General features: G+C 33.2%; 1 protein-coding gene across 1 annotated transcript in view; it reads left to right on the plus strand.

Annotated features, from left to right (window-relative positions):
* The window catches only part of npr1b (natriuretic peptide receptor 1b), an 89,835-nt gene that overhangs the window by 36,660 nt on the left and 26,726 nt on the right, over positions 1 to 26,449 (plus strand). Inside the window, exons 5-6 of the mRNA XM_087287147.1 lie at positions 4,485 to 4,620; positions 19,882 to 19,976. Coding sequence (XP_087143273.1) covers positions 4,485 to 4,620; positions 19,882 to 19,976 — 231 coding nt within the window. The remainder of the gene's footprint in view (positions 1 to 4,484; positions 4,621 to 19,881; positions 19,977 to 26,449) is intronic.

Raw genomic sequence — 26,449 nt, forward strand, 5'->3', positions numbered from 1 at the left:
CCTCAATATGAATAAAAGATTTACATTTTTAAAGACACACTGCATTATTTGTGTTTACAGCTTTCACAATAATAGTAATCTATTCACTCAGTAATAACGAGTGAATGAACTTTTGCTCTCTTTCTCGTCAACTGTGTTGTTTCAGTAAAGGTTGAATATAATTATATATCTGTGTGAGGCCCAGAATATGAATTTAATGTGACATCCACATGCAAATTTCAGGTCACAAAGGTTTGATCTGCACTTCATCCATCAGAAGACTAAAGTTCATGTTTTTTTAATGCAAAAAGAATATCATGATAATAGCTATAGAACTCATAAATGAATATATAATAAATACTTTAATCTGTAATTTGTGTACTGCTTATTGTATTTAAGGGAGAGGGATGCGTATAATAAGAATGTACAGAGGTAATTTAGTTTAATTTAGCAATTTAGTCGTGTTTTGAGATGCATTGTGAAGTAAATGACACATGGAAAAACACATTGAAAGAAACAGAGAAAAGAAAAAGTATTTTGAGCCCTTTTAAATTAGTGTGTGCCTCTGAGAGGAGCTTTGTGTTTATCATTGTTCTGAAGCATATCTGCATTCATTTTTCCTTATGGAATAGTTGTGAAGTATCTGTACTTCAGCTAAGGATTTTTATATTAGGACATCTTCACTTAATTTAAAAACAAAATATTGTACATTTTTGATTCCACTGAATTTCATAAATTTAGAAAAAATAGTTAAAAGTCATAAGTTGTATCTTGTCAGTCAATCTGTTAAATCCGTTTACAAATTGTTCTGCAACAATTCATTTGTAACTGAACAGATCTGATCACACAGTGCTCAGCATAACTGTGTACACCCCATTTTGAAAATAAATATTTTTATCCATTTCTCAGTGAATATAGTCAATGTATTTTGGTGCATTTAAACAAAACAGATTTATTAAACAGATATATTTATTCAAATAACATTTTAGTCACCAAACATGCTTAGAAATTGAAAGATAATACAATTAAATTCAAGTAAAATTTTGAAGAAAAAAATACAACCTACAAAATTTCAATAAAATGTTTTATATGTAAAATTTTTTAAACAAATTTAGGTGTACTAGTTTTTGGACAGTTATCGTAAGTTATTTTGTAAGTTATTTCGATTCAATGACTCAATGCTTCATATGAGCTATATATGAGTTAATGACTCAATTCAAATGATTTGTTCACAGCAACACTACACTTGATAGCTGGAGCACTGTGACTGATGTGAAGAAATGTACGTTACTAATGCTGAATTTTAGGACTTATTTTTGTAATGGATTTTGCATTTTGCTTCAACAAGTACTGTTTACTTGTAATATGATGAGCATTAAAGGCCATGTACCTATGTTGACTCATATAAAATTAAAAAGAAGGACTTTTGCCATTAATTTTTTATTGTAGTTTTACTTAAATGCTCATTTTCTGTACATCAACCACCATTCCAATAAGAAGAATTTTGGCTGTTTTGGAAAAAATAAAAATGAATGAAGAAAGAACTCGAACAATCAGAATTTCTTTATTGAGACTTGTTGGTTAGTCTGTCATACAGTGTCTTCAAGCAGTTCAGCCTTTTAGGAGTCTCTTACAGGTCTGTAGCAGGTCTAAAATGAGTCTGTAATCAAGTCTATATGTTTTTAAGAAGAGGAAAGTGGCGAAGTGGAGATATAGAAAACGGGCATAAATAATTTAGTTGAAGATCTTGTTTTAGGGTCTTGAATAAATCCTGAGGTTTCACCTGGCCTGACCAGTTGAAAGTGTCACCGCATAGACAACGGAAGAGTCATTGAGACCCTGCCTGTAGCATCACTTTTTCTCAGCCCGAGCTCAGGAAGCAAGAGATTTGTAATATTTCTCACACCCTAGCTAGAGTTTTGAATGAAGTGAGATAATTAAAAACCAAATAATCTAACTTTTCAGACTGTTTATTTAAAACTAGATTATATAAAGTATAATCCTAAAGCTGAAATGTGGTCTTTGCTGATTTAGGAAATGAAACAACATTGAGGTCTTATGAAGGAGGTAGTCTGTACAAAAACTGAACATTAGCTTTAAATGGATTCTTCACCCAAAAATGAAAATTCCCTCACTATTTTCTCACACTAAAGTGCTTTTAGAACCCCATTTTTTGTAAATTTATTTCTTCTTTTAAACACACACACACACACACACACACACACACACACACACACACACACACACACACACACACACACACACACACACACACACACACACACACAAAAATATTCCAAAGTAAATTGGGAAAAAGAAGCTTTTGACATCCATAAGAAGGAAAAATACTATGGAAGGCAATGGTTGCTGTTTTCTCAGTAGCTTCCTTTGTTTTCAATAGAAAGTTTGGAACAAGTAAAAGGTGTGTTAATGATAAGACAATTTTCATTTATTTAACATATCTGGTCCATGTTTTCAGCAAAAAAAAAAAAAAAAATCTAATTAATTTGTACTAAAGGAAAGAAAGGGCATCAATGGCCTGAGTGAGTGAATTAAAAGCACATTTTCTTTTTAGGATGAACTATACCTGTTTTTTTTTTTTGAGTCACATTTTACATTTTGTGATGGGTTTGGGAGAAGTGAAATATGAAAAGAAATGCTCTTTATCCAGTGCCTTAGAAAAAGCAACTACCTCATCCGTTCTTTTAATTTGCATGTAAATGAAACTCTGCGGGGGTAAAATGGTCTGAATGGATCAGGACAAAAGATTAAGGGATGAAGCACTTTATCCTGTGCCTCACACAGTATGACTTTCATTTTTCATTTATGACAAATGATTGATGAAGGATTCAGATCAGATCAGGTGTATTCACAAAAACAACAGAATAATAACTTGCTAGAAGTGTAATCGAAAAAATACAAAACGTCCATCAGTAGCAGCGCGATGGGCTTGGGATGCTAAAATGTGATTTGTAATGTTGGTCAAACTGTTACATAAGAAAATAAGCTGCATTTACATGGAGAATTAATGTAAATAAATTGCAATTAATTAATTAATTTTAAAGGGACAGTTCACAAAAACAGTTTCTTATTTCTGTTGAACACAAAAGAAGATATTGAAAAATTTTAACCATTGACTTTCGTTATATTTGTTTACCCTAATACGGATGTCAATGTTTACTGGTAGACATTCTTCAAAATATCTTATTGTGTGTTCAACGGAAAACAACAAACTCAAATAGGTTTGGAATCACTAGAGGGTAAAATAAGTAATGATAAGTACTTTTTTAAATTTAATTATTCCTTTAGGGAGTTTGATATGGTGCTATTATAAATATAGGTAAACAGATTAACATTTTTTAACCAGTTTTACCACAAAATTACCATTTTAAAGCTGCCTGATATTGATGATTTTCTAAAATTTATTTTGTATGCTTTCATCCTATACAGAATATTGTTACTCTGATTTCTGATTTTGATTGTAATGTACACCTGTTCAACTGTTTGTTAATGCAAATTTCTAATCAGCCAATCATATGGCAGCAACTCAATGCATTTAGGCATGTAGACATGGTCAAGATGATCTGCTGCAGTTGGAAGCGAGCATCAGAATGGGGAAGAAAGGTGATTTAAGTGTCTTTGAACGTAGCATGGTTGTGTTAGTGCCTGACAGGTTGGTTTGAGTATTTCAAAAACTGTTAATCTACTGGGATTTTCATGCACAACCGTTTCTAGGGTTTACAGAGAATGATCAGAAAAAGAGAAAATATCTGTGTTCTGTGGGCGCAAATGCCTTATTGAGGTCAGAAGAGAATGGCCAGACTGGGCTAGAAAGTTGCTAGAAAGGCAAGAGTAACTCAAATAACTACTCGTTACGACTGAGGTTTGCAGAGGAGCATCTCTGAACACACAACACGTCCAACAAGACCACACCGGGTGCCACTCCTGTCAGTAAGGTGTACCTAAAGCTGCATTGGAATAATAATCATTGTGACAAGCGCAATGCAAATAAACTTGAATTTAATTGGATTGCTATCTGTGCAATGAAAAAAAAGTTAATTATTTGATCAACTTGATCAAAATTAAATGTGATTTTACTCAAAACAAGAACAAACCTGCCAATGCAGTTAGAAAAATAATCTTCTTTCCTTTTGAGTTTTCTGACCACATTATCATGTTCTGTACTTGTTCTTGTTTTAAAACAAACTCATTTATTTTTTAACCAGTTTTTTCAGACAGCAAGACTAAAATAACTATAAAATTATTACTTAACAATAAATTAGTTTTGCTTCTCAAATAAATGTGTGTTGATTTTAGAATGTTTAGATATGTGTGTAAAATGAACAATCATTTTGCCGTCATTTTTATTTATTTCGCTTCTGTAATTATATCTTGATTTAAGAACATTTAGATTATTGTACTATAAACAAAACTAAAATACTGAGATAAAACATACAATTTCATTTTCCTGTGTTTTAACTTGTTTGTGTATTTGATTCTTTCAGATGAACATCATCTCTGGGGGTTTCTACGATGGTCTGATGCTGTACTGCCATGCTTTAAATGAGAGCCTTTCAGACAGCCATGAACGACCTTCAGGAGAGTCTGTCAGCAAACGAATGTGGAACCGGACCTATTATGGTGAGTACATGATCCAAATAAAATGGATCATTGTCAAATGTGACATTACATAAATATGTTATACAGAGACTTTTTTTATCTTAAAACCTTGACTTAATGGCCCATTTTAACTACAGTATGTGCAAATTTATGGGAGGGATTGACTTAATGTTTGGACCCTCCTGTAGAAAGTCAAAACTACGTGTATGGTGGTCTGGAAAATGTTTTCAGTGATCTGTTAGTGAGATGATAATAATAATAATAATAATAATAATAAAGTTAATATAAATATGAATTTGTATTTTATTCACAATACTATTAAACAATACTATTATAGTTCACAATATTATTAAATATTACAATTGTAACAATATCAACAGCAGGGCACGTGCACAATATGCAGCTGATTCTGTGGTTGACTAGCGACATAAAAAGCGCAGCACCCTTCTTTTTTTTTCTTGTTAGAAAAAAGGCAATGTGGCAAATGAATTTACGTTTGGCTGAAAATAAACATTTTTCAGGGAAAACCCTAAATGTGAATGGAATTATTTGATAAAATGCTTAATAACAAAGTCTACATCCTATTTATTAACCTATTTATTTAGTTATTTAATTTATTGATTGATTTTTATCAATTTTTATGTATTTATTTTAAAAGTATGAGGGGTGGTGGGGTTAGGCTTTTTTGCCGTTGTCCCTCCTTCCCCTAAAGCATCCAAATTCAGTTATACAGGTAAAGATGTTGTCATACATGGCCTAAGACAGATAAAACACAGTACTGTATTTCCACATACAGAAATACACATACACATATTTGTTGCTTGTGCCAATGCTTGGTTTTATACCAGAAACAGTATTTTTAGTACACTTTAACCAAACAAATAAATCAGATCTTAAGTAATAGTAATAATAAAAGATTTATATTTTTTAAGGTTTTATTTTATTCATTTTTTGTGTGTTATTACAGTCAAGACATTATTTTAGGAGGCATTTAAAAAAAGTTTCCATTTAGGTCTTATACATTGCAGTTTAATTAATCATTAAGAAAATAATAAACAAGGTTCTGTCTTTGCCAGGTCTGGTTTGGTATCTATCAATTAAATCAAATGTGTATTTATGTGCCCTTCAGCAAAAAGTCTGGCATCTACAAACAGAAGCTCTCTGCACAGTCAGACCTGGTGACGCACTTTCCAGAATTATGATTTTAATAAAGTCTGAGATTCATAAAGAAATATGTACACAGGCACCCATACAGACTTTTCTGTAGCAAAAATACATTAACCTTAACATGATGGATCTTAACCTTACCCTTATGTGATGATCTTGCAAAAAAAAAAAAAAAAAAAAACACACACACAGAACTTTAAAATAATCTATCTATATACTCTACTAGTCAAATGTTTGAGAACAAATCTCATCTGTTCACTAAACCTGCATTTATTCGATCCAGTGTAGCAAAAACAGTAATATTTGGAAATATTTATAAGATATTCATTACATATTTAAAATAACATTTTTTTACTTGAATATATTTTACAATGTTATTCATTCCTGTGATTTCAAAACTGAATTTTTAGCATTGTTACTCCAGTCACATGATTCTTATATTGTGCTTATTATCCTATTATGCTGACTTGCTGTCCAAGAAACATACCTTTTACCTTTCTTCTCTTTCTCTTACACTCCAAAATGTCCCGCATCTATCTCTGTCTTTCCACCTGTTTTTCCTTTCTCATCCTTCCCATAACTTATTATCTCTTCTTGAGCTGTTTTCCTCTGAACTGCAGTGAAGTTTCTGCAGGACATGGAGCTTCAAGGTTCCTTTTAAACAATTGTGACGCTTCATTGTTTGATGAAAAATATATATATTTTTTATCTTATTTAATGTAGAAATAAAGTTGCACAGACAATGTACAAAACATTTAAATGAGTAAGTTGTAATATGTATGTTTATCCACTGCTTCTTGGTAAGCCCATCAATGTAGTAATAATATAGTAATCGCATAAACGCATGTGTCTATGAGCATGTCACGGGTCATTCAACACCTCACCTTTTTTTCTCAGAAAACATATTTGTAAAGGTGTTGTTGACTTGAAATTTTCACCAGATGTTAGTAACAACCAGAGAAATAAATTTATGAAAGGAAAACAAATTGAATTATCGTACAAATGAAGTTATGTGTGATAAAATGAAATTACACAAAAAAGTATGGAACACATAGGTGTAAAAAAGCCCAGACAGCAGCTGAAATCTCTCAGTATAGTTATTCAGCAACACTCTGCCCTTCCTCAGTGTAAATTAATATTAGCTGCTTTAGTTCAACATCTACATTAGCAGGACGATGAAATCAGTGTGAACAATTTAGCAAGACAATCGCTGTGTTTTCATCCCCCTTTTTTATGCGCATTTTGGATATGCTGATAAAAAAAGATTGATGGAAACGCCAAAATGCACATAAATTTTGAAAATGCGCATAAATTTACTGAGTAGGATAAACTTTTCTATTTAATAGACTACGATGGAAACACTTTTACCAAACAAATTCCAGTATGCTCATTAAAAAAAAGGTCATGTGAATTTGTTATAAGAGATCATGTGATGATAAAAATGTGTGGCAATGGACAAATCTGCAGGCTGAGCACATTGTAAAACATCTGAAATGCTGAAAAACTAAAACACCCTAACTGCTTCAGGATTAGTGTTTTTATATCATTAATTACCTCCAGAACTGTCAAGAGCGTCTCTGCTTGGTTTCTCACGGCTTCAAACACCACTACACCTTTATTGCGTGTCGGCATTCAGGCCCGGATTGGCTAATCGGGAGCACTGGGAGAATTCCCGGTGGGCCGGTCCATTTTTAGGCCGCAAGGGCCAGTGTCCCTAGCTGCTTGCACTCTCAGCAGTTGCACTTTTTTCATTTATTTATTTTTTGACCATAGCCACACTATTTTTATTCATTATTTTGCCACAGCGTCAATCTTTTTATTTATTTTCTCGCAGCCCCGTGAGCAAAATGCAGCCTGCAGGTTAATGATGATGTAACTATCACTCCACCCCAAACAGCAGCACCTTAGGGAATATTAATTAATATTAATGAATATTACACCTGCTCAGTGAAAATCAGATGATTCACTACATTAATAAATCTGACATAACTTGATCAGAAATCTAAAAAGGGGAGAAAAAGAGTAGACATCAATAGCAGCAGATAACAGTGCAATTCTTATTTTTTATCCCGAGCACATCATCTTAGCAGTGCCATTTTGGTCTAGTGGTTAGCATGTTGCGTTACGACGCCGCCAATCCGAGTTCCAACCTCACCAAGATAAATTTTTCTTTTTCTTTTTAGTGTTAAGACATATAATACTGTTTGGTTACTTATGTAGGGGTAATTTTGTGTGTGTGTGTGTGTGTGTGTGTGTGTGTGTGTGTGTGTGTGTGTGTGTGTGTGTGTGTGTGTGTGTGTGCGTGTGTGTGTGTGTGTGTGTGACGACCCTTACAAAGGACTGGACATCTATAAAGAATTAACGTTCTCATATTTATGAAAAACATATGAAGTTCTAGAGCATCTGTGTCCTTGAAAAAGACATGTTAGTGTCATTAGAAACTGAATAAGAAATTATGTTATTTTAATATAGTCAGTTGTCGACTGAGGTGGGAAGGGAGTTCTCTTTGACTGATTGGATGGAAAGGCTGCTTTATTTGCACATCTTCTATGCGATATTCCAGTTTTTTGCATAACGTTAATTCACCTTTTGGATGAAAACATAGCTACTGTTCCAAAACATGGCCAAGGAACCTCTTAAATGGTTCCTGAAAAAGAAAATCAAGCAGAACCAGATCAGATTTGACAGCACTGAACCTTCAAGACTTTAACACTCTGTTGGAGTCTGTGAAAACCTCACACCTGAGCAATTGATGAAACTTCATTCTCTATATGAGAGGCGTCTTTAAGCTGCCATTACCAAAAAAAAACTTTTATATAAAGTATTAAATACATTTCAGTAGTTCAGTACTTTCTCCTTGTGTCTTTCCATTGTTTTTAAACCTAACAATTAATAAATTATTAATGTATTTTATTTTTCTAAATATTTTTATGGTTGTATTGTTTGGTCTTTTACCAAAATCTGATTAAATTCCACTGTCAACAGGTCCTTTGGAAATATTTTCCTGGAAAAAAGTATGACATATATATATATATATATATATATATATATATATATATATATATATATATATATATATATATATATATATATATATATATATATATATATATATATATATATATTGTAGCGAGGCAGAGGGAAAACACAAACACAGTTGAGTTGAGTTACAAACAATGCCCCGTAGGGTGCTTTATTTACAAGTGAAATAGTGATTTAAATGGGTGCTCTCTTGGGGTGCGTGCTCAAGTGCTCCGGGGAGATGGTGAAGGCTGGTGAGAGTTCTGGTGTTGGATCGGTCATGAGCTGGATTCGGCTGTGGGAGAGACAAAGAGACACAAGCGTTAGCGCAGGGAGTCATGTGGAAATGAAGCTCAACTTCCTCCTGTGTGGGGCTGGCTTTTATCTCTCCCTGGCTGATGAGGTCCAGCTGTGAGCGATCCGGTGCTGATGAGTTTCCAGCTGGGGTGAATTTGTGACCAGGGCGACGTGGCATCAGTAGACTCGCTACAATATATATATATATATATATATATATATAGGTAGGTAGGCATAGATAATATTTTTATCTAGATTAATTTTGGAATTAATTTTAGATTAATCCAGATTAAAATGGCTCATTTGAATTCTGCCGAAGGCATTCAGAATATGTGTGCTATGTGTGCTTCTGTCTTTGAGAATGGGTTTCTCAAGCCAGGTGGCACATTAGACCATCTCCTGTTTCCAAAATGCATCACAAACTGCTTGAGAAACTTTTCTACCATAATAATTGGTGATGAAAATAAATGATGTTTAATAAGATGTACTTATGTTTACTAACTGTTTATTCAGTTAAACATGAATTTTAAACTGTAGGCCTACACAAGCTTGAAACAGCAATTTTTGATCACCTTAATCCGAATAAAGTCATAACTGAACTAAACAGAAATGGAATTAAGACATGTGGAGTATGCATATATTTGTGGCAGTATGTAGGACTTCAGTCATGTAGGACTTTTCGCCATATTTTCCGGCAAGATCCACACACGCTGCTGTAAGCAGAGGGCCGCACACACACACATCGCAAAATGCGGAAGTTTTTTTTCTTTCTATTTGGCGTGTGTCCACCTTTCCCTACTCCTTTGCGTCTAATACCCCAGTTTGTTACTGCAGTGCTGCAGTTAAAGTCGAGCATCCTGCTGATTTGATTCAGAATGGCACTTTTTTCGTCAGACGGCTCACCGATCAGCTATACATCCGCGCTAAAATATCAAGTTGAAAGTCATCATAGCTTGCGTAGAATAGACCCAGCTCCCAACCCAACTTTGAGAATAGATTAACAGTAATATTTTTTTATTGCGCGATAAGAGTCTTGCTTTAACTCAGCACGTTAACGCTGATAATGGCCCACCACTTTATATATATATATATATATATATATATTTTTTTTTTTGAACAATTATTTTATTTTATTACTGACAACAAAAATTTGATATTCAAAGCAACAAGAAACTTTTGATTGTATTTATATATGACATACTCTGTAGTGAAAAACATAGAAATATAGTCAATCTTCATCACACTTTGTTTTAAATGAATAAAGCCTCATCATAAAAACTGTGCCAATATTCATATGTAGTTACAAAAAGGTTTGTTTTACTCATTGCTAAAATAATCAACTTCACAATACAGCCTCAAAGTGCATGTTTTTAGGATATGTAAATGCGCAACTGTACCACAAAACATAAAATCACCAACCACAGACCTTGTTTTACTCATGAAATGAAGTAAAAGCCACATTAAAACATAGTGAAGATTTAGATTTCAGGTTTTGATTTCCTGAACGCCTAATGTGACAGTGCAAACAAATTGTACTGTAATAGGAAAGCGTTTCCTTGCTTATTTATGCTGTCGCAGTTGCCTTTTTTTTAGTCTCTATTAGGTTTTTTTTTTTTCATTTGTTGTTCAGTGCTCATCTTTTCATATGCTAAGTGTGGAAGGTCTGTGTCTTTTAGTTTAAGAGACATTTTTCCAGTAGAAAGTGGTGCTGTCTTTTGGAAACAAACTGCCTTTGAAGTAGACACCATCTCTTTTAGAAGCAAACTGTGCATGATGAGAACAAATAAAGTGAAATCACAGCTCCTTGATGTGCTAATTGGAAATTACGATAAACAAAAGATCTGCCTTTGCGATCTGCTTGCTGAAGGATGCATTTGTCATTCAGTCCAGCAAACAAATCTAAGTTGGCACCACAAAGGACAATTATTTATCCCATTATCATCAACCCAATCACTCAAGGCTCTTTCTACCACTTTCCTATATATTTGATTCCAGTCTACAGTATTTGACTTCCTCTGAAATTATTCTGAAATCAGCAGGTGTCCTGTTGCCATGGGATCTACTTGAAGTAAAAGGGGGTTGCATGTGTTTTTTTCGCCACCCACACACTGAGCCAGGTGTGTTTCTGGAGACGTCTGACCTGTGCTAGTGTCTTTAATACATGCCAGCTTTTCCTATATACAACTGAAGATTAAATTATTAGCCCTCCTCTGAAATTGTAATTCTTTTTTAAAAAGTGCTGATTAATGGAGAGAATATTTCTAATAACTCATTTTGTTTGTCTGTGCCATTTTGACAATACAAAATATTTATTCTGCAGTAAACTATTATTTATTTTAAAGTGCAAGTTAGGTTAATTTATTTAATTTAGGGGCTTTATTTAAGTTAGGGTGGTTGATAGTACCACTAGCCCTTTAACTCCCCCACCAAAAAAAAATTTTTTAGATTGCATTTCTTAACTCCTAATGTCGCTAGTTAACACACTTAATGTGTGACGTTTGGATCTCGGCGTGGTGAAGACAAGAGAGGTAGGATCCAGGTGCAGCTTAATAATAATTTATTGAACAAAATATTTGTGCAGGTAATCGTAGACAAAAATAGGAAATTTCAAGAATCAAACAGGGCAATCCAAAACCATTGTCAAAACAGTCATAAGGTCTTAACAAATCAAACTTAGACTAAGGCAAAAACACTGTGACAATAAATATACATGATGGGACTCACTGCAGACTGATGTGTGTAGGGTGTATATATATAGTCCAGATAATCACTAATTATGAGAGTCAGCTGTACATGTGTTATCAGCGGAGAACAGTGATTGGTGTGTGTAACGGCATGCAGGGATTTGTAGTTCATGGATGAGTTTGTAGTTCACCAGCGATCTTCCAAGAAGTGATCACTGGTGATCATAACACAATGCATTTTTTTTCCAACACATTACATCATTTCTAAAATGTCAACCTCTTACCATAAACCGACATATAAACCATTTGGTAAAGTACTGGAATTAATACATATACTATGAAAAATATGAAAATATGAAGTGTAAAAGCAATTTATTTGAAAACATAATAATAAATAAATAAAACGGTTTTGAAAAATAAATCATCTGTAATTTTTGAAGGATGCCATAAAATATTTTAGATTCTCACTTATCATGTTTTCTTTTATAAAAAGTCCAAAATGAAGTGTAGTAGTGCAGCAGGATTATGTTATTTTTTTTTTTGTAAACCGGCACCGCTATGCGTGTAAACCACTATTAAAAACAGTCATTATTTAAAACAGTCAAAGTATGGTCAAAGATTTGGTAGAGCAGGCAGTTAAAGGAGGCTAGAACCCTTAAAATGTGTAGGCCCTTAGAATCCTCCTAACTATCCCAACCCCCTAGCGGAGCCTCTGCTTATGGGTGTTTCAATAACTTAATAAGCCATGCCAAAGCAAACAGGAGGCGAGAATAAAGAGAATTGAACTAGAATTTAAATAAAAATTCTGTGTATTTGTGTATCGTATGTTTTTATAAATCCTACTCCCACCAACTCAAGCTGATGTTTTTTTTTTTTTTTTTGGTTCCGTCTTAATCTTGTGATTAATAGTAATTTTGTTTCTCATCCTGTGGGATTCCCACGAGATTCCCATGACCTATGAGACTCTGAAAAAAACTGCCACCCACTAAACCCCATGCCTAAACCCAACCGTCATTGGGGGTTAAACAAATTAAGCAAAACTTTATGAATAATATTCAAATGAATTAGCCACTTAATCAGAAAGTTACAAATTGCTGTGGGAAAGCATTGGTTTATTCTGTATCCAATCTGAAAAAAAAAATCTAAAAAAAATAAGTTTAGTTCTTTTTCTCACTATTGCATGACATGTTTGTATATTTCAATATTTTAAATTAATATTTTGTTTAATTAAAATACATCTTAGACACTGATTTACAATGAAGATAACATTCCCATTAGTGTTGCAGTACTCATTGAAGAGCTGTGCGGAATGTGTGATATTCATAGTCATCAGAAAATGGCTTTTATTTAGCTGCTGGTGGCAATTCAATTTCTGTAAAAATGAAGATATTCATTCAGACATTTATAAAAGCCCCACCAAACTGAAATGACTAAGCTCCTCTGGATTAAGCTAGTGCAGTTATATCCTGTAATCCTGCCTGCTAAAGACTGCACTACAAACATCAGGGTTTTACAGCCGAATAAAGTCGCTGAATAGACGGGAAGCACTGCTTGTTCTAGATCCCTTTTATAAATGACATTTGGAAAGGGGAAAAGAAGATGCTCTTCTGCTGACTTCTAATATCAGTCATCATCTTTGTTGTAATCGTAATAAAATCCTATTCAGATCTATTGATTGAGTATACAGTTCTGTTAATTTGTGCTAGTTTATGCATCTGGCACAGAAGGGGACAAATTGAATTCAGTGTCACATGCAGTCTGCTCTTTGTCCATCTTTTTGTTTACAGCTGTTCATTTTTTCATAATTGTTTTTGATATGTAATTGTAATTTTGTTAATCCATTGTCTTTCAATGTTCTGGCCAGGCTCACTCATGTTAATTAAGATAGACTATATATATTTTTTTAAAATATACAATGCTCAGCATAATTAAGTACACCCCATTTTGAAAATAAACATTTTATCAATTTCTCAGTGAATATAGGCAATGCATTTAAACAAAACAGATTTATTAAAGTATAAAAAAGTATTTAAAAAGTATTATTTTTATTAAGATTATATTTTAGTTACCAAAAATATCTAGAAATAGAAAGATAATACAATTAAATTCAAGCTAAATATTGCAAATTACAACTTACAAAATTTCAACAAAATGTAACTTTTTTTCTCCTCTTGATTTTCCCTTTTTAAAATTTGTATTTAATATTTTTCTATAACATAAATTAGTGCAAAATAGATGAGGTTAAGGGTGGAGGCTAAGTGGGGGGCAGTGAACAGCCCAGTGCAACTATATTGGAATCATAATTAAAGATGCAGGAATAGGCATAAAGTGCATTAAACAATCAGTATAAGGTGCATTATACAGTGAATTATGTAGTTGCTGTAAGTTGCATGATTCCAGAACTTATTTATTTTATTTAATAGTAAATCTGTTGAGTATTGTTTAACGGCTGAGGTTTGAGTTCAGTAGGTTTGGAGCTGAGGGAAACAAACCGTTCCTGAGTCTACTGGTGCGATACCAAAAACTCAACAGTATTTTATACACATTGAAGGGCTTTTTGGTCTGAAACAGTTCAGTTACCATACCAAACTATAATGCATGAATAAATGTATAATAAATATTTATGAATAAATATACAGTGCTCAGCATATATAAGTACACCCCTCACAAATATTTTCTTTAAATTCATATTTTCAATAGGAAGCTATAGAATATTAGATTTGTGCATATAGATTAGATTAGTCAGTATTGAAACTAAATCTGGAGCTTATCTAACAAAATAATGGTCCAAAAACAAGTACATCAAAATGTGTATGTTATAGAAGAATATTAAATACAAATTTAAACAAGAGGAAAAATCAAAATTAAATTTTATAGGAATTTTATTTTTTAATTTTTTTGCAATATTATGCTTGAATTTTATTGTATTATCTTTCAATTCCGAAATATGTTTGGTGACAAAAATATTAGTTTATAAATATACATGTAACCTTTTTAATAAATCTGTTTTGTTTAAATGCACCGCATTGCCTATTTTCACTGAGAAATGGATAAAAATATTTATTTTTAAAATGCGGTCTACTCAATTATGCTGAGCACTATATATAAATATTTAAAAAAAGCATGACATGTTGTTATACATACATACACACACACACACACACACACACACACACACACACACACACACACACACACACACACACACACACACACACACACACACACACATATATATATATATATATATATATATATATATATATATATATATATATATATATATATATATATAAATATATATAAATATATATATATATATATATATATATATATATATATATATATAAATATATATATATAAATATATATATATATATATATATATATATATATATATATATATATATATATATATATATATATATATATATCAAACATTTTATTTTTATTACATTTTATTTCAAACATCATATATTTTATAGTGTTTCTAAATATGCTCTGTTGGAAAATAATTATATTCATTTCAGTAGTATTTTCAGTCTGTTCGTATTTCTCAGAATTTAGTTAAAGTATCATATTACCTGTGCAGATAATTTTGCAAAGCATGCGAGTCTTATCTGACTTTGCTTCAGTTTGCACAAACCAGGCAGATATGGTTCACTAACTGTCCATGTGTACATCTGTATTCCTAGTATAACTCATGCAGGCCTATTAAAGCTATCCTTATCATCAAACCATTTGAGGAAATCTGTTTCTCCCCCCTTGCCTTCTCTCTCTCTCTCCAATTGCTTTGACATTTCCAGTGTGATAACGCATAAGCTTTTCATATCAGTCTAAATGTCATTGTGTGTTTCCTCTGAGCTGGACTTGCCGTTTATCTGTAGCCCATTCAGAGAGGTGAGTGGCCTCTGAGAGGAAATTACAGCCCGCTCATGACCCTCATCAGAGGATCACACCACTGGGCACAACCGGAAGCATTTTAACAGACTGACTCAACACACACACACACACACACACAAACTATGTTGATTTACTGTGTGTGATTATGGTCATTACAATTTCTCATAACGTGGTTGATACTCCGTGATAATGAGTTTGAGGAACTATATCTCTCTTAAAGAGACGGTACACCCAAACACACAGTTCTGTCATCATCTGATCGGCTTGATGTTGTTCTAATCCTGTAGGATTTTCTTTCTACTGTTGAATGTAAAAGGAAATATTTTGAAGAACTTTCAAGGTTCATTCAGGTCCGGAAAACATAGAAAATGCTTGAATATTATTTTTATGTTTAAAAAGTGCTTCGATTTGGATGAAGTGCTTAAATCTGCTTAAAAAATGTATTTGTTTTACCTTCATAATTTATCTTATTAGATAGTTATTAATATTTACCAATTTAAAGTTGATTTACAGTCATTTATTAGTTGCTTGATTTTGCATAAAACAAGAATTCTGGAGTCTGTGCATGCGTAGTGTGGTCTGACTGTCTTTTGTAAATCTTCATTCTTTGATTGGACTGTCAGAGAAGACAAAATGCAAAGAGATTAAAACTTCATAAATGAACAATGCATGAAATTAAAATAAATATAGATTTAAGATTAAAGATGTCACATTTAAGTTGGGATTAAGTTATATCAAATGTGTAAACGACTGTAATTCGATGTTGAGCTGTGGGGTAAAAATTCCATGAATACTATCGACCTTATTCTTCACATACGCTCGGGTGCAGCCATCAGAATCTTTTTGGCTCAAGACTTCTGGTCTCATTCCCTTCCAGTGTCAGCTCGTAGGGTTGAGGGGCCCTAAGCAAAAAATAAATAAATAAATAAATAAATAAAACAGTGAGAAGAAAGCACAAAAAAATACAATTTCAATATTTACTGTAAGTGTATACGTTTTTATTAACCGAAACATATTTAACCTATTATACACATGTAAAAATATTTACTCAGATTTAAACAAATAAGTTTGCAAGTTTTGCAAAGTATTGTACAGTATTGCAAATGAAAGCGCAAGTGTGTTGTAAAAACAAAGTGTACATAAAACAAACTAAATAAAATACAAATAAATAAAAAAAGAAATGAAGAATGGCACAGGTTAGGCACCTGGGACATTATATTACTGAAGACTTTAAGAAATATTTCTAGGTTCATATTAAATTTGAGCAATTTGGAGAGATATGTGGAATCTGTATAGGAATACATTACGTCTTTCTAGTGCTGCTGGGTATTTTTCCAAAATGTTCTGCTGTAATTTATACTGTTGTTGTGTATTTATTATCATTTTCAGCTATTTATCATTTATGAGTTATACAGAGCTATTCTTTTAATTAAATGGGGAGGTTATTTTTTTCATGGTTCGTTGTCAATTGTATTGCGTTTATTGGGGTTTGTGCATTGCATACTGCACATTGTCCATGTTTAAGCGCTTGCGTTCAAAGTAAATTACAATAGCAGATTTCGTGGGGCCCTCCAAGAAATGTGGGGCCCTAGACGACCGCCTATTTAGCCTAATGGGCGTGCCAGTACTGTTCACTTCCATTGATTTTTTTTTTTTAAATTAAAAACAGCTCAATATGCTGCTTAAAGTTACAAACTGATATTTTACAACTATATGCATCTTCTTTTTATGTATAATCATGCAAACACTTGTTTGTAGTAAAATCTAATTCATTTTATTAAAAAATATTAGAATTACCATATTTTATTAATAACCTACTGAAGAACAAAATAGTAGTTGATAGTAACATTTTTATTAAAAAACATTAAAAAACAACACTCAAATAAAAAGCCATCAGCTTTTCTATTTTTTCGACCCCTGGGGTGATTACGTTATATATAGCAGTAGCATCAGATGCAGCACATTGATTGTGTGGCACCAGATTATACTTTCGGACACCTTTACTGCGCTCACGTACATTCTAAATATATACATTCCACAACTGAACATTGTTATTTTGGGGGTTGTGGGCTGAAAAGTTTAAGAACCCCTGCCATAGGCGACTGAATCGGAAGTTCTAAAACAATCGTAAAAACGAGCGTACATCCACATCGCAGAATAACGTCTATACTGTACTTTAAAATTTACAAATAGCAGCTGATGTAATGTGGTGAAGTTTGTATATGTTCACATATGTAATTTAGCCACACTCTGAAAAAGAGTAGGGTTTGGAAAAGAAAAAAGAAAAAGTTTTGCCATCACTTACTCCTCCTTCACTTGTCACAAACCTGTTTCAGTTATTTCTTTCTATGATACAAAAGAAGATATTTTGAAAAATGTTGGAATCCTGTAACTATTGTTTTTTCTAAAAATGAAGTTAATGGTTACCGGTTTTCATCTTACTTTAAAAAATCTAAAATCTGACACAAGTTTGAAACCACTTAAAGGCAAAGTAAAAAGTGAACTATCCCTTTAAAACAGCAACTTACTGATCATGCTAAAATTGAGCTTCATACCTTTCAAGATAAAAGCAACTAAAAGGACAGCAGTGAGAATAGAGCAAATACAGCTTCTGAAAATAACAATATGGATATGTTTGCACAAGCTCTGCAATTCACTGGTATGTCAACAGTCGAGGAAATTAAAATGCACTGATAGTTATGATAGTTTGGTTGTAAATCATGAGACTACATACTGTAGATGAGACTGCAAGATGGTTTAATTAATACCATGCTAATTAAGACCTCAATTAATACCTTTGCATAACACTTTCTGCTAGTGATGTGGGGTCAACTGTTTGACTCAATACCTTTACTCTGAATTTACCCCAACCCAGAGTTGACTCTATCACAGGAATTAACTCTATGTAACATTCAATCAACTCTGTATTCTGCATAATATTCAACCATGACTTTTTTTCTGTGACTTTTTTTTTTTTTTGCTGTATAACTGACATAAGGTGACAGCTACGAGGTAACAACATTAATAGCTAGCTAATTTGATTTTCAAGGTAATACAATGGCTAAATAAATCATATAATGATACTTTCAATGTTGAATGAATTTAGTGAAGTAAAGACCTGGTGGCAGCAATTTTGAGTTGACTTTGTAAAAGCTGAAACTGAATACCTCCACTTTTTGCATTATCCTGAACATTTTAAGCATTCATTTTGTGATTTAAAAAATGGGAAATATTCTAATTTTTCAGGCAAAATTCACTTTAAAACGTGAAAAACTTTTAGAGGGAATAGTCTGCATGTTTTTATGAAAAAAATAAAAAGTCGGGAGGTCTTTACTTTTTTAGGTGTTCACTCATTGGCTATATTGAGGGATCAATACATGAAAGTTCTTACATACAGCACCTATCATTTTTAACCTTTACAATATATTAATGACTGATGTTTCTGTGAAGCTAGTTGTTTACTGTTACCAATTTCCTGTAGAATCTACAGTAACTTACAGGCAGCAGTTTTCCAGTAACTTACTGTAAATCAATTACAGCAAAAATAAAAGAGGACAAATTCTTCAGCAGGATAATGCTCATTCTCATATACTTCAGCCTCCACATCAAAATACCTGAAAGCAAAAAAGATCAAGGTGCTCCCGGATTGGCCAGCCCAGTCACCAGATATGAACATTATTAAGCATGACTGGGATAAGATGGAGGAGGCATTAAAGACCATTTATCTTGCTGTATATGTATTTACAGAATTGTATGTATATATTTACTGTAAATAATACAGTAATTTTCACCATGCAACTTTAAAATCCAGTTACTGTCCTACTGTAAAATACAGTTTATTTTATAGTTAAATGCTGTATAATTTACTAGAAACGTTAACAGTGTTGTAAAAAGGCATCATTTGAAATAATAGTCAAGACGGTATAAAATCAAAAATCTGAAGCTCATGTTGTTAATGTTGTTAAAGTAATAACATTAACTCTTTCATGACAAATGTGTATTGTGATCAGTGCATCTTTTGTATAAATGGTCATATTTTAGCTGTTAAACTTTGTTGACTTTGACTGCAAATGATAGCCAGACAGGTCCTGAACCTGGAGAAGGTTGACGTTTGCACTGCACTGTGTCAAAGTTAATGTTACTTTTGTGTTCTGCTGTGATATTGGAGTAATGAGCTCAATAACCACACGCTGGCTCTCTGTTTTCCCAGGAGTCACAGGTCTAGTGCAGATTGATGAGAATGGGGACAGAGAGACTGATTTCGCCCTGTGGGACATGGCTGACATCAACACTGGCGACTTTCAGGTCAGTGACGATCACTAACTTGCAGCTTACTTATGTGCCTGCCTTTATTTTTATATTCAAATTTTAGGGATTTTGGATGTTTTCATGAAGACAAAAATTTGTGCAAAAAAGAATTAAATGACAGCATAGTTACTTTAAAAAACATCTGTAAATTGAGGTTTTCATTTCATATCATGGTAGTTAGTATTTTACCCCTAATTGTGTTCCCATCTATATGAACATATCTGTGTATATAAGTGTGACGTCACGTGAAGTGGCTTTCGGGTCCAAGCGATCTATCAAACTAATTCCCACAATTTTTCACCACATAAATGCATTTTATGGAACAACTTTGATATTAGAATTAGAAACAAATCTGCTTTTCTATCCACATGGTTTAACAGAACTATAATTGGGATTCTCTCAATTTTTGATAAGTCTGGCAACTTCTTGTCTTATGAACTATTTATGTCTAATAATCCTTTTTCATTACCTTTTAAAGAATTTAATGCTGTGCAAAAAGTAATTCCTTTAGGCCTAATTCAATGTATAAATTCTCATTTAATTTTTTATGAAAATGTTATTAAAGAACCAGAGCTGAACTTAAATAGAATTAGTCATTTGACAAAACATTTTTATAAATATATTACACAAATTTTCCAAATAAAAAGTTTAATGTTCCTAAAGGCAAATTGTGCATCCTTCATTGACCTAATAGACTGGAATAAAGCCTGCCTATAACTCATAAGTACTGCATTCCCAATAAAACATAATTTTGTTTTTTTTAATTCTTCATTAAAATTATTCAGTGAATAGTTCTATGGAGGTTGATAGTTCTTGCTCATTTTGTATAACTGAAGACGAAACCTTCATACACAAAAAGCTTTTGGTATAGCTTATATCTCCATGTAGGTAATTACATTGCTTCTTCCAGCCCCCTTCAACTACAAGATATTTTTGTCACTATAAAGGTAAAACTGATATATCAGAGAATTATTAACTTTTTTATTTTGTATGAAATTTTTTTATTCAAAAATAAAAATTCTCGAATTCGCAGCTTTCGTTTTTTTAAATACATTTTTACATACAATTTTTTTTTAAATTGATGTTTTTATTAAATCTCTTAGACAGGTTAAAAGCAAGAAAAGTGATAGATTCTTTGATTATTATCATAATCATTTTGGAAATATCACGGATACATACAGTTGAAGTCAGAATTATTAGTCCCCCTTTGAATTTTTTTTCTTTTTTTTAATAATTTTCAAATTATGTTTAACGGAGCAAAGAAATTTTCACAGAATGTCTTATGCTTTTTCTTCTGGAGAAAGTCTTATTTGTTTTCTTTCGACTTGAACAAAAGCAGTTTTTAATTTTTTAAACACCATTTTAGGGACAAAATTATTACCCCCTTTGGGCAAATTTTTTTTCGATTGTCTAAAGAAAAAAAAATAACCAATAACTTGCCTAATTACCCTATCCTGCTTAGTTAACCTAATTAACCTATTAAGCCATTAAACGTCTCTTTAAGCTGTATATAACGTAATAATAAACGTTTACAAAGTGATGTAATACTTTTGAAAATCACAATCGCAATATGTATATACCCATGGCTAATATCCGATGGCCAGAAAGTGATTCATTTATAAATTCATTCATTTATAAATTCATTCATTTATAAATTGTTATAATTTTGGTATTTTTGGTAAGTCCAGAGACTGATGTGTACACCATGATTTTACATAAAATTCACTTTAATGAGTAATATTACTAAAAAGGGGCCATAAACTAGTGGCTTGGACCCGGAAACAGTATTCCATACGTCCCTAATACGCCACGACTTAACAAGCGGATTGGTAGGTCCACAACACACATGCACTTGCTTATTACCAGTGTTGGGTAAGTTACTTTAAAAAGTAATAGATTCAAAATGACTGACTACTAATGGAAAATTGTAATTTGATTATATTGCTTATATTATAACATCCAAACTCCACACAGAAGTGCCAGCTGACCTAGCCGAGGCTTAAACCAGTGACCTTATTGCTGTGAGGAGACAACGCTACCCACTGCGCTACTGTGCAGCTTCTTTTTAAAACATATAAAACAAATAAAAATACTAAATAACCTAAAGCTCTTTCAGTAGTTAATTATTCACTGAAAGATATTACAATGGGTTTAACACAGCATCTTGACGAATTCAAAAGATTTAAAAAGATAGTTCGCCCAAAATCTAAAATTCACTCATCATTTACTTAATCTTCACTTGTTCTTTTTTTTGATCTTTTGAACGCAAAAGAAGATATTTTGAAGAAAATTTTATAAACATGTAAACATTGACATCCATAGTAGACAAACACATAATTTGTCTGTAGTTGTAGAGACAAACTGTAAACGCTCAAATGTTAAATACTTGAAATCTGGAATATGTGAGTGCATCATGCTGCTTATGTATCACTTCCAATGTGTGCGCAAGCCACGTGCTTACATTGGAAATAATGAACTCACGCATACAAAAGACGTGATATGTGAACAGCCTCTTAAGCAGCTGCTTCTTCTCACATTTTTAGAAGTTACCTTTACTCCCAATCATACACAAAAATCCAATTTAGCATGTTTAGGCTGAGTTGGGCTGCTGTTTTTGGATGCCGGTGTTCTCCTTAGTGACGAGGATTGTCATAAAATGCTTTCAGTTCAAGTACTTGAACAAGTTGCTGGTCAAGTTAAAAGCAGTTGAAAGTTCTTTATGGTTCTCCAGCATTTAAAAGCACATGCTTATTAAGTTATGTTGCAACGGAAAACATGATTTTAAAAAAGCCTTTTTTTTCCTAAAATCTATATTTGTTATGTAAGTAACACAATTACACTGACATTCATTCATCCCTTTATTAATCTGGGGTCGCTACAGCGGAATGAACTGTCAATTTATCCAGCACATGTTTTACGCATCAGATGCTCTTCTAGCTGCAACCCATCACTGAGAAACACACTCATACATTCTCATTCACATACATACACTACAGACAGTATAGCAATTCACCTGTATCGCATGTCTTTGGACTTGTGGGGGAAACCAGAGCACCTGGAGGAAACCCACACAAATGCAGGGAGAACAAACTCCACACAGAAATGCCGACTGACCCAGCTGAGACTTGAACCAGCGACCTTCTTACTGTGAGGTGACAGCACCACCTATTGCGCCACTGCGTCCACTACACTGACTTTGGTAACTATTCACATTGCACAAATTGAAAATGTAATTCGTTACATTATTGTGTTCCCCAAAAATCTAATGAGAATACAGAAACACGTTACACCAATCTCTGCTTATCACACACACAGGGATGCACAGCAGCACAAATAAATATTTGAAAGGATTCAAATGCAACAGATGAATTATTGTCAACATAAGTATAAAAATGCCTAGATGTCATAGTGCATAGTCATTGCGTGTACCTCTTTAACATTGCAGACAAGCAGATGTTTCCTCACTAGCGAAGTGTTCAGTTTTTTGGCTTGCTACATCCACCATTTAAATAGCGAATGCAAAATGGTGGGATCTCTCGCTTTTAAAGTGAATGGGAGATGAGACTCATCTGTCTCATCTGGGAGATGTTTTTTTTATACACATTACACCCAAAACACACCCATAAGTCGTAAAGAGAATGAAGACAATCCTTTAGACCACTGTTCCCGTCTTAAACCAGTAAAAGTGGACTTGGATATGCCCTTAGTGCAGCACCACGTGTCACCTTAATTTGAATAATATGAATGCTTTATGATGCTTTTGTTTTGAATAATAGATGGATGAAATGCAGCCTCATTTTCTTACAGCAGATACGTTTGTGCTTGTTTGTCATTCAAACAGATTTGCCTTTGTTACAGACTAATGAATGAGAATATAACACCTGAATCTTAAAAATGGCAAATTGGTGGCATAAATTTTAAACCAGAGCTCACACACGCGCGCACACACACACACGCTTTATGAAAAGCACTTGATTGGTAATAGGGAGGCCAGGCTGTGGGAAGGTTAATTATGGGATACATATTCAGTCAGGGGAATGTTGCTTTGCTTGTGTGTGTGAGTGTGTACAGGAGAGATGCAGGAGTGATTTTAAAGATCTGAGCTGCTCTCTGAATGACTCTTGTGTTTGTCATTTTAAATTTTTTTACTTGTTATTTCTGCCATTAAAACTGTTTTCCACTTTGCTTCCTGTGTGTAAAAGAAATTACTTGATGAACACTTGAGTGTTTCTTGTGTGTTGACGTCAAGGGGTCAAGGTTCAGTTAGCTTTTACTTGTAGATGCTATATAAAAACATTTAAATACACAAAAAGCATCTTTTACTACTAAAAGACTTGAGCTGTGTTCAGTCAAAAATTATTTGTATATTTTAAATGCATTGTATGTTCATTTCAGATTTTTAAAATTCTTTAATTTTAGAAAGGCTGCATCGATTGATCATGCAAACAGAATTAATTTTTATTAGATGCTGCTATTATTTAGTTTAAATTTAGAAACTTCATTATGGGGGGACAAGGTGGCTCAGTGATTAGCACTCTCGCCTCACTGCAGGATGTTGGTTCGAGTCCCAGCTGGGCCAGTTGGCATTTTGCATGTTATCCCTGTGTTCACATATAGGTTTCCTCTGGGTGCTGTCACGACCGGGTCTTGAACCCGGGTCTCTGGTGTGGAAACCGATGTGTATACCACTAAGCCACAGAGGAAGTTGTGTTGGACCCAAACGAAAACACTCCAAGAGGGAATTAAGAAACAAGGATTTATTGAAAAAAAATATCAACTTAGGTTCTTCTCAAAAATGAGGTAGCAAAACAGACAACTTAGGTTCTTCTCAGAATGAGGTATACAAAATACTCTAACAGTATAATAAACATGTAAAGAAAACTCCACGAGGGGAGAAAACAAACAGATAATTAATGCAGTCAGCAACAAGGAAAATAAAACACTCTTACTAGACGTAGCTCAGGAGATCAAGGGAAACGCAAGGCAAGTTCACCAGAGATGACTCAAACACCGAGTGAGGAACACAGACAAAGTGACAACTTAAATACACTGGCTGGAACAAGTCACAGGTGATCTAAATTAAGTAAACAAGAACACATGAGGAAGAACAAATACAGAGGGGAAACACGGGGACCTCTAGGGGAATGGAGACAAACTGCAGGATGGTGACAGGTGCTCTGGTTTCAAAGACATGCGCTATAGGTTAATTGGGTAAACTAAATTGGCCGTAGTATATGAGTGTGTCTGAGTGTGCATGGTTGTTTCCCAGTACTGAGTTGCAGCTGGAAGGGCATCCGCTGTGTAAAACATATGGTGGTCAAGTTGGCGGTTCATTCCGCTGTGGAGACCCAAGATCAGGGACTAAGCTGAAGGAAAATGTTATTTATTTCTGTAATGGCAAAGTTTAATTTTCAGCATTATTATTGTTCCAGACTTCACATGGTCCTTCAGAAATCATAATATACTGATTTGGTGCTCAAGGAACTTTTGTTAATTAATATTATCAATGTTAAAATCAGCAGCTTACTCTTATTGTGGGAACTGTGATAAATCAGTAATTACGACATAAACAAAAGTTCAAAAAGAAAAGCATTTACCTGAAATAAAACTTTGTTTTATTGTGCATTTGGATGACTTATGGCAGATGTGCTGAATGTATGACCATGGACCACAAAACCATCATATTTGGTCATTTTTTGAAAAATGAGATTTATACATAACCACAGGACAAAATTTGGCTGAGATACAACTACTTGAAAATTTGTAATCTGAGAGTTAATTTTCATAAATAATAAAAAATATATATATATTAAGAAATCATCTTTAAAGATGTCCAAATTTCAGTCCTAACAATGTACTTGCTATTCAAAAATTAAGTATTCCAAACCCCGCCTCACCTCCTCACTATTATCATTAATATTATTACTTCTACTTTTGTTTTCATTATTATCATTACTGTCCTGACTTGTCCTGTTATCTCATTATTATTATTACAAGTATTTCTACCATCGTCATTATTCAGGTTGCTGCAGTTGTTGCAGTAGTTTTAGTAGTAGTAGCGGTTGTAGTTGTAGTTGGGTTTTTTAAGTAGTAGTTGAAGAAGTATCTGTAGTAGTAGATGTCGTTGATATAGTGGTATCAGAAGAAGTGGATATGGAGTAGTAGTAGTAGTAGTCATTGTTGTGTAGTAGTATCAGAAGTAGTGGATGTTGTTGATGTAGATGTTGTAGTAGCAGCCATTACTCTAGTAGTATCAGTAGTAGGACTAGATGTAGTAGTAGTATCAGTGGTAGTAGTTGTTGTAATAGTATCGGTAGTAGTAGACATTGTAGTAGTAGTGGTTTTGGCTGCAGTAGCATTAGTAATAGTTGTAACATTAGAAACTCACTGTAGTAGTAGTTGGTGTAGGGCTTGTGATTTAATTTTATTATTATTATTATTATTGTAGTGGTTGTTGTTAATGATTATTA

Source organism: Danio rerio, chromosome 16 (assembly GCF_052040795.2).
Source record: "Danio rerio strain M-AB ecotype USA chromosome 16, GRCz13ab, whole genome shotgun sequence".
NCBI classification, from domain to species: domain Eukaryota; kingdom Metazoa; phylum Chordata; class Actinopteri; order Cypriniformes; family Danionidae; genus Danio; species Danio rerio.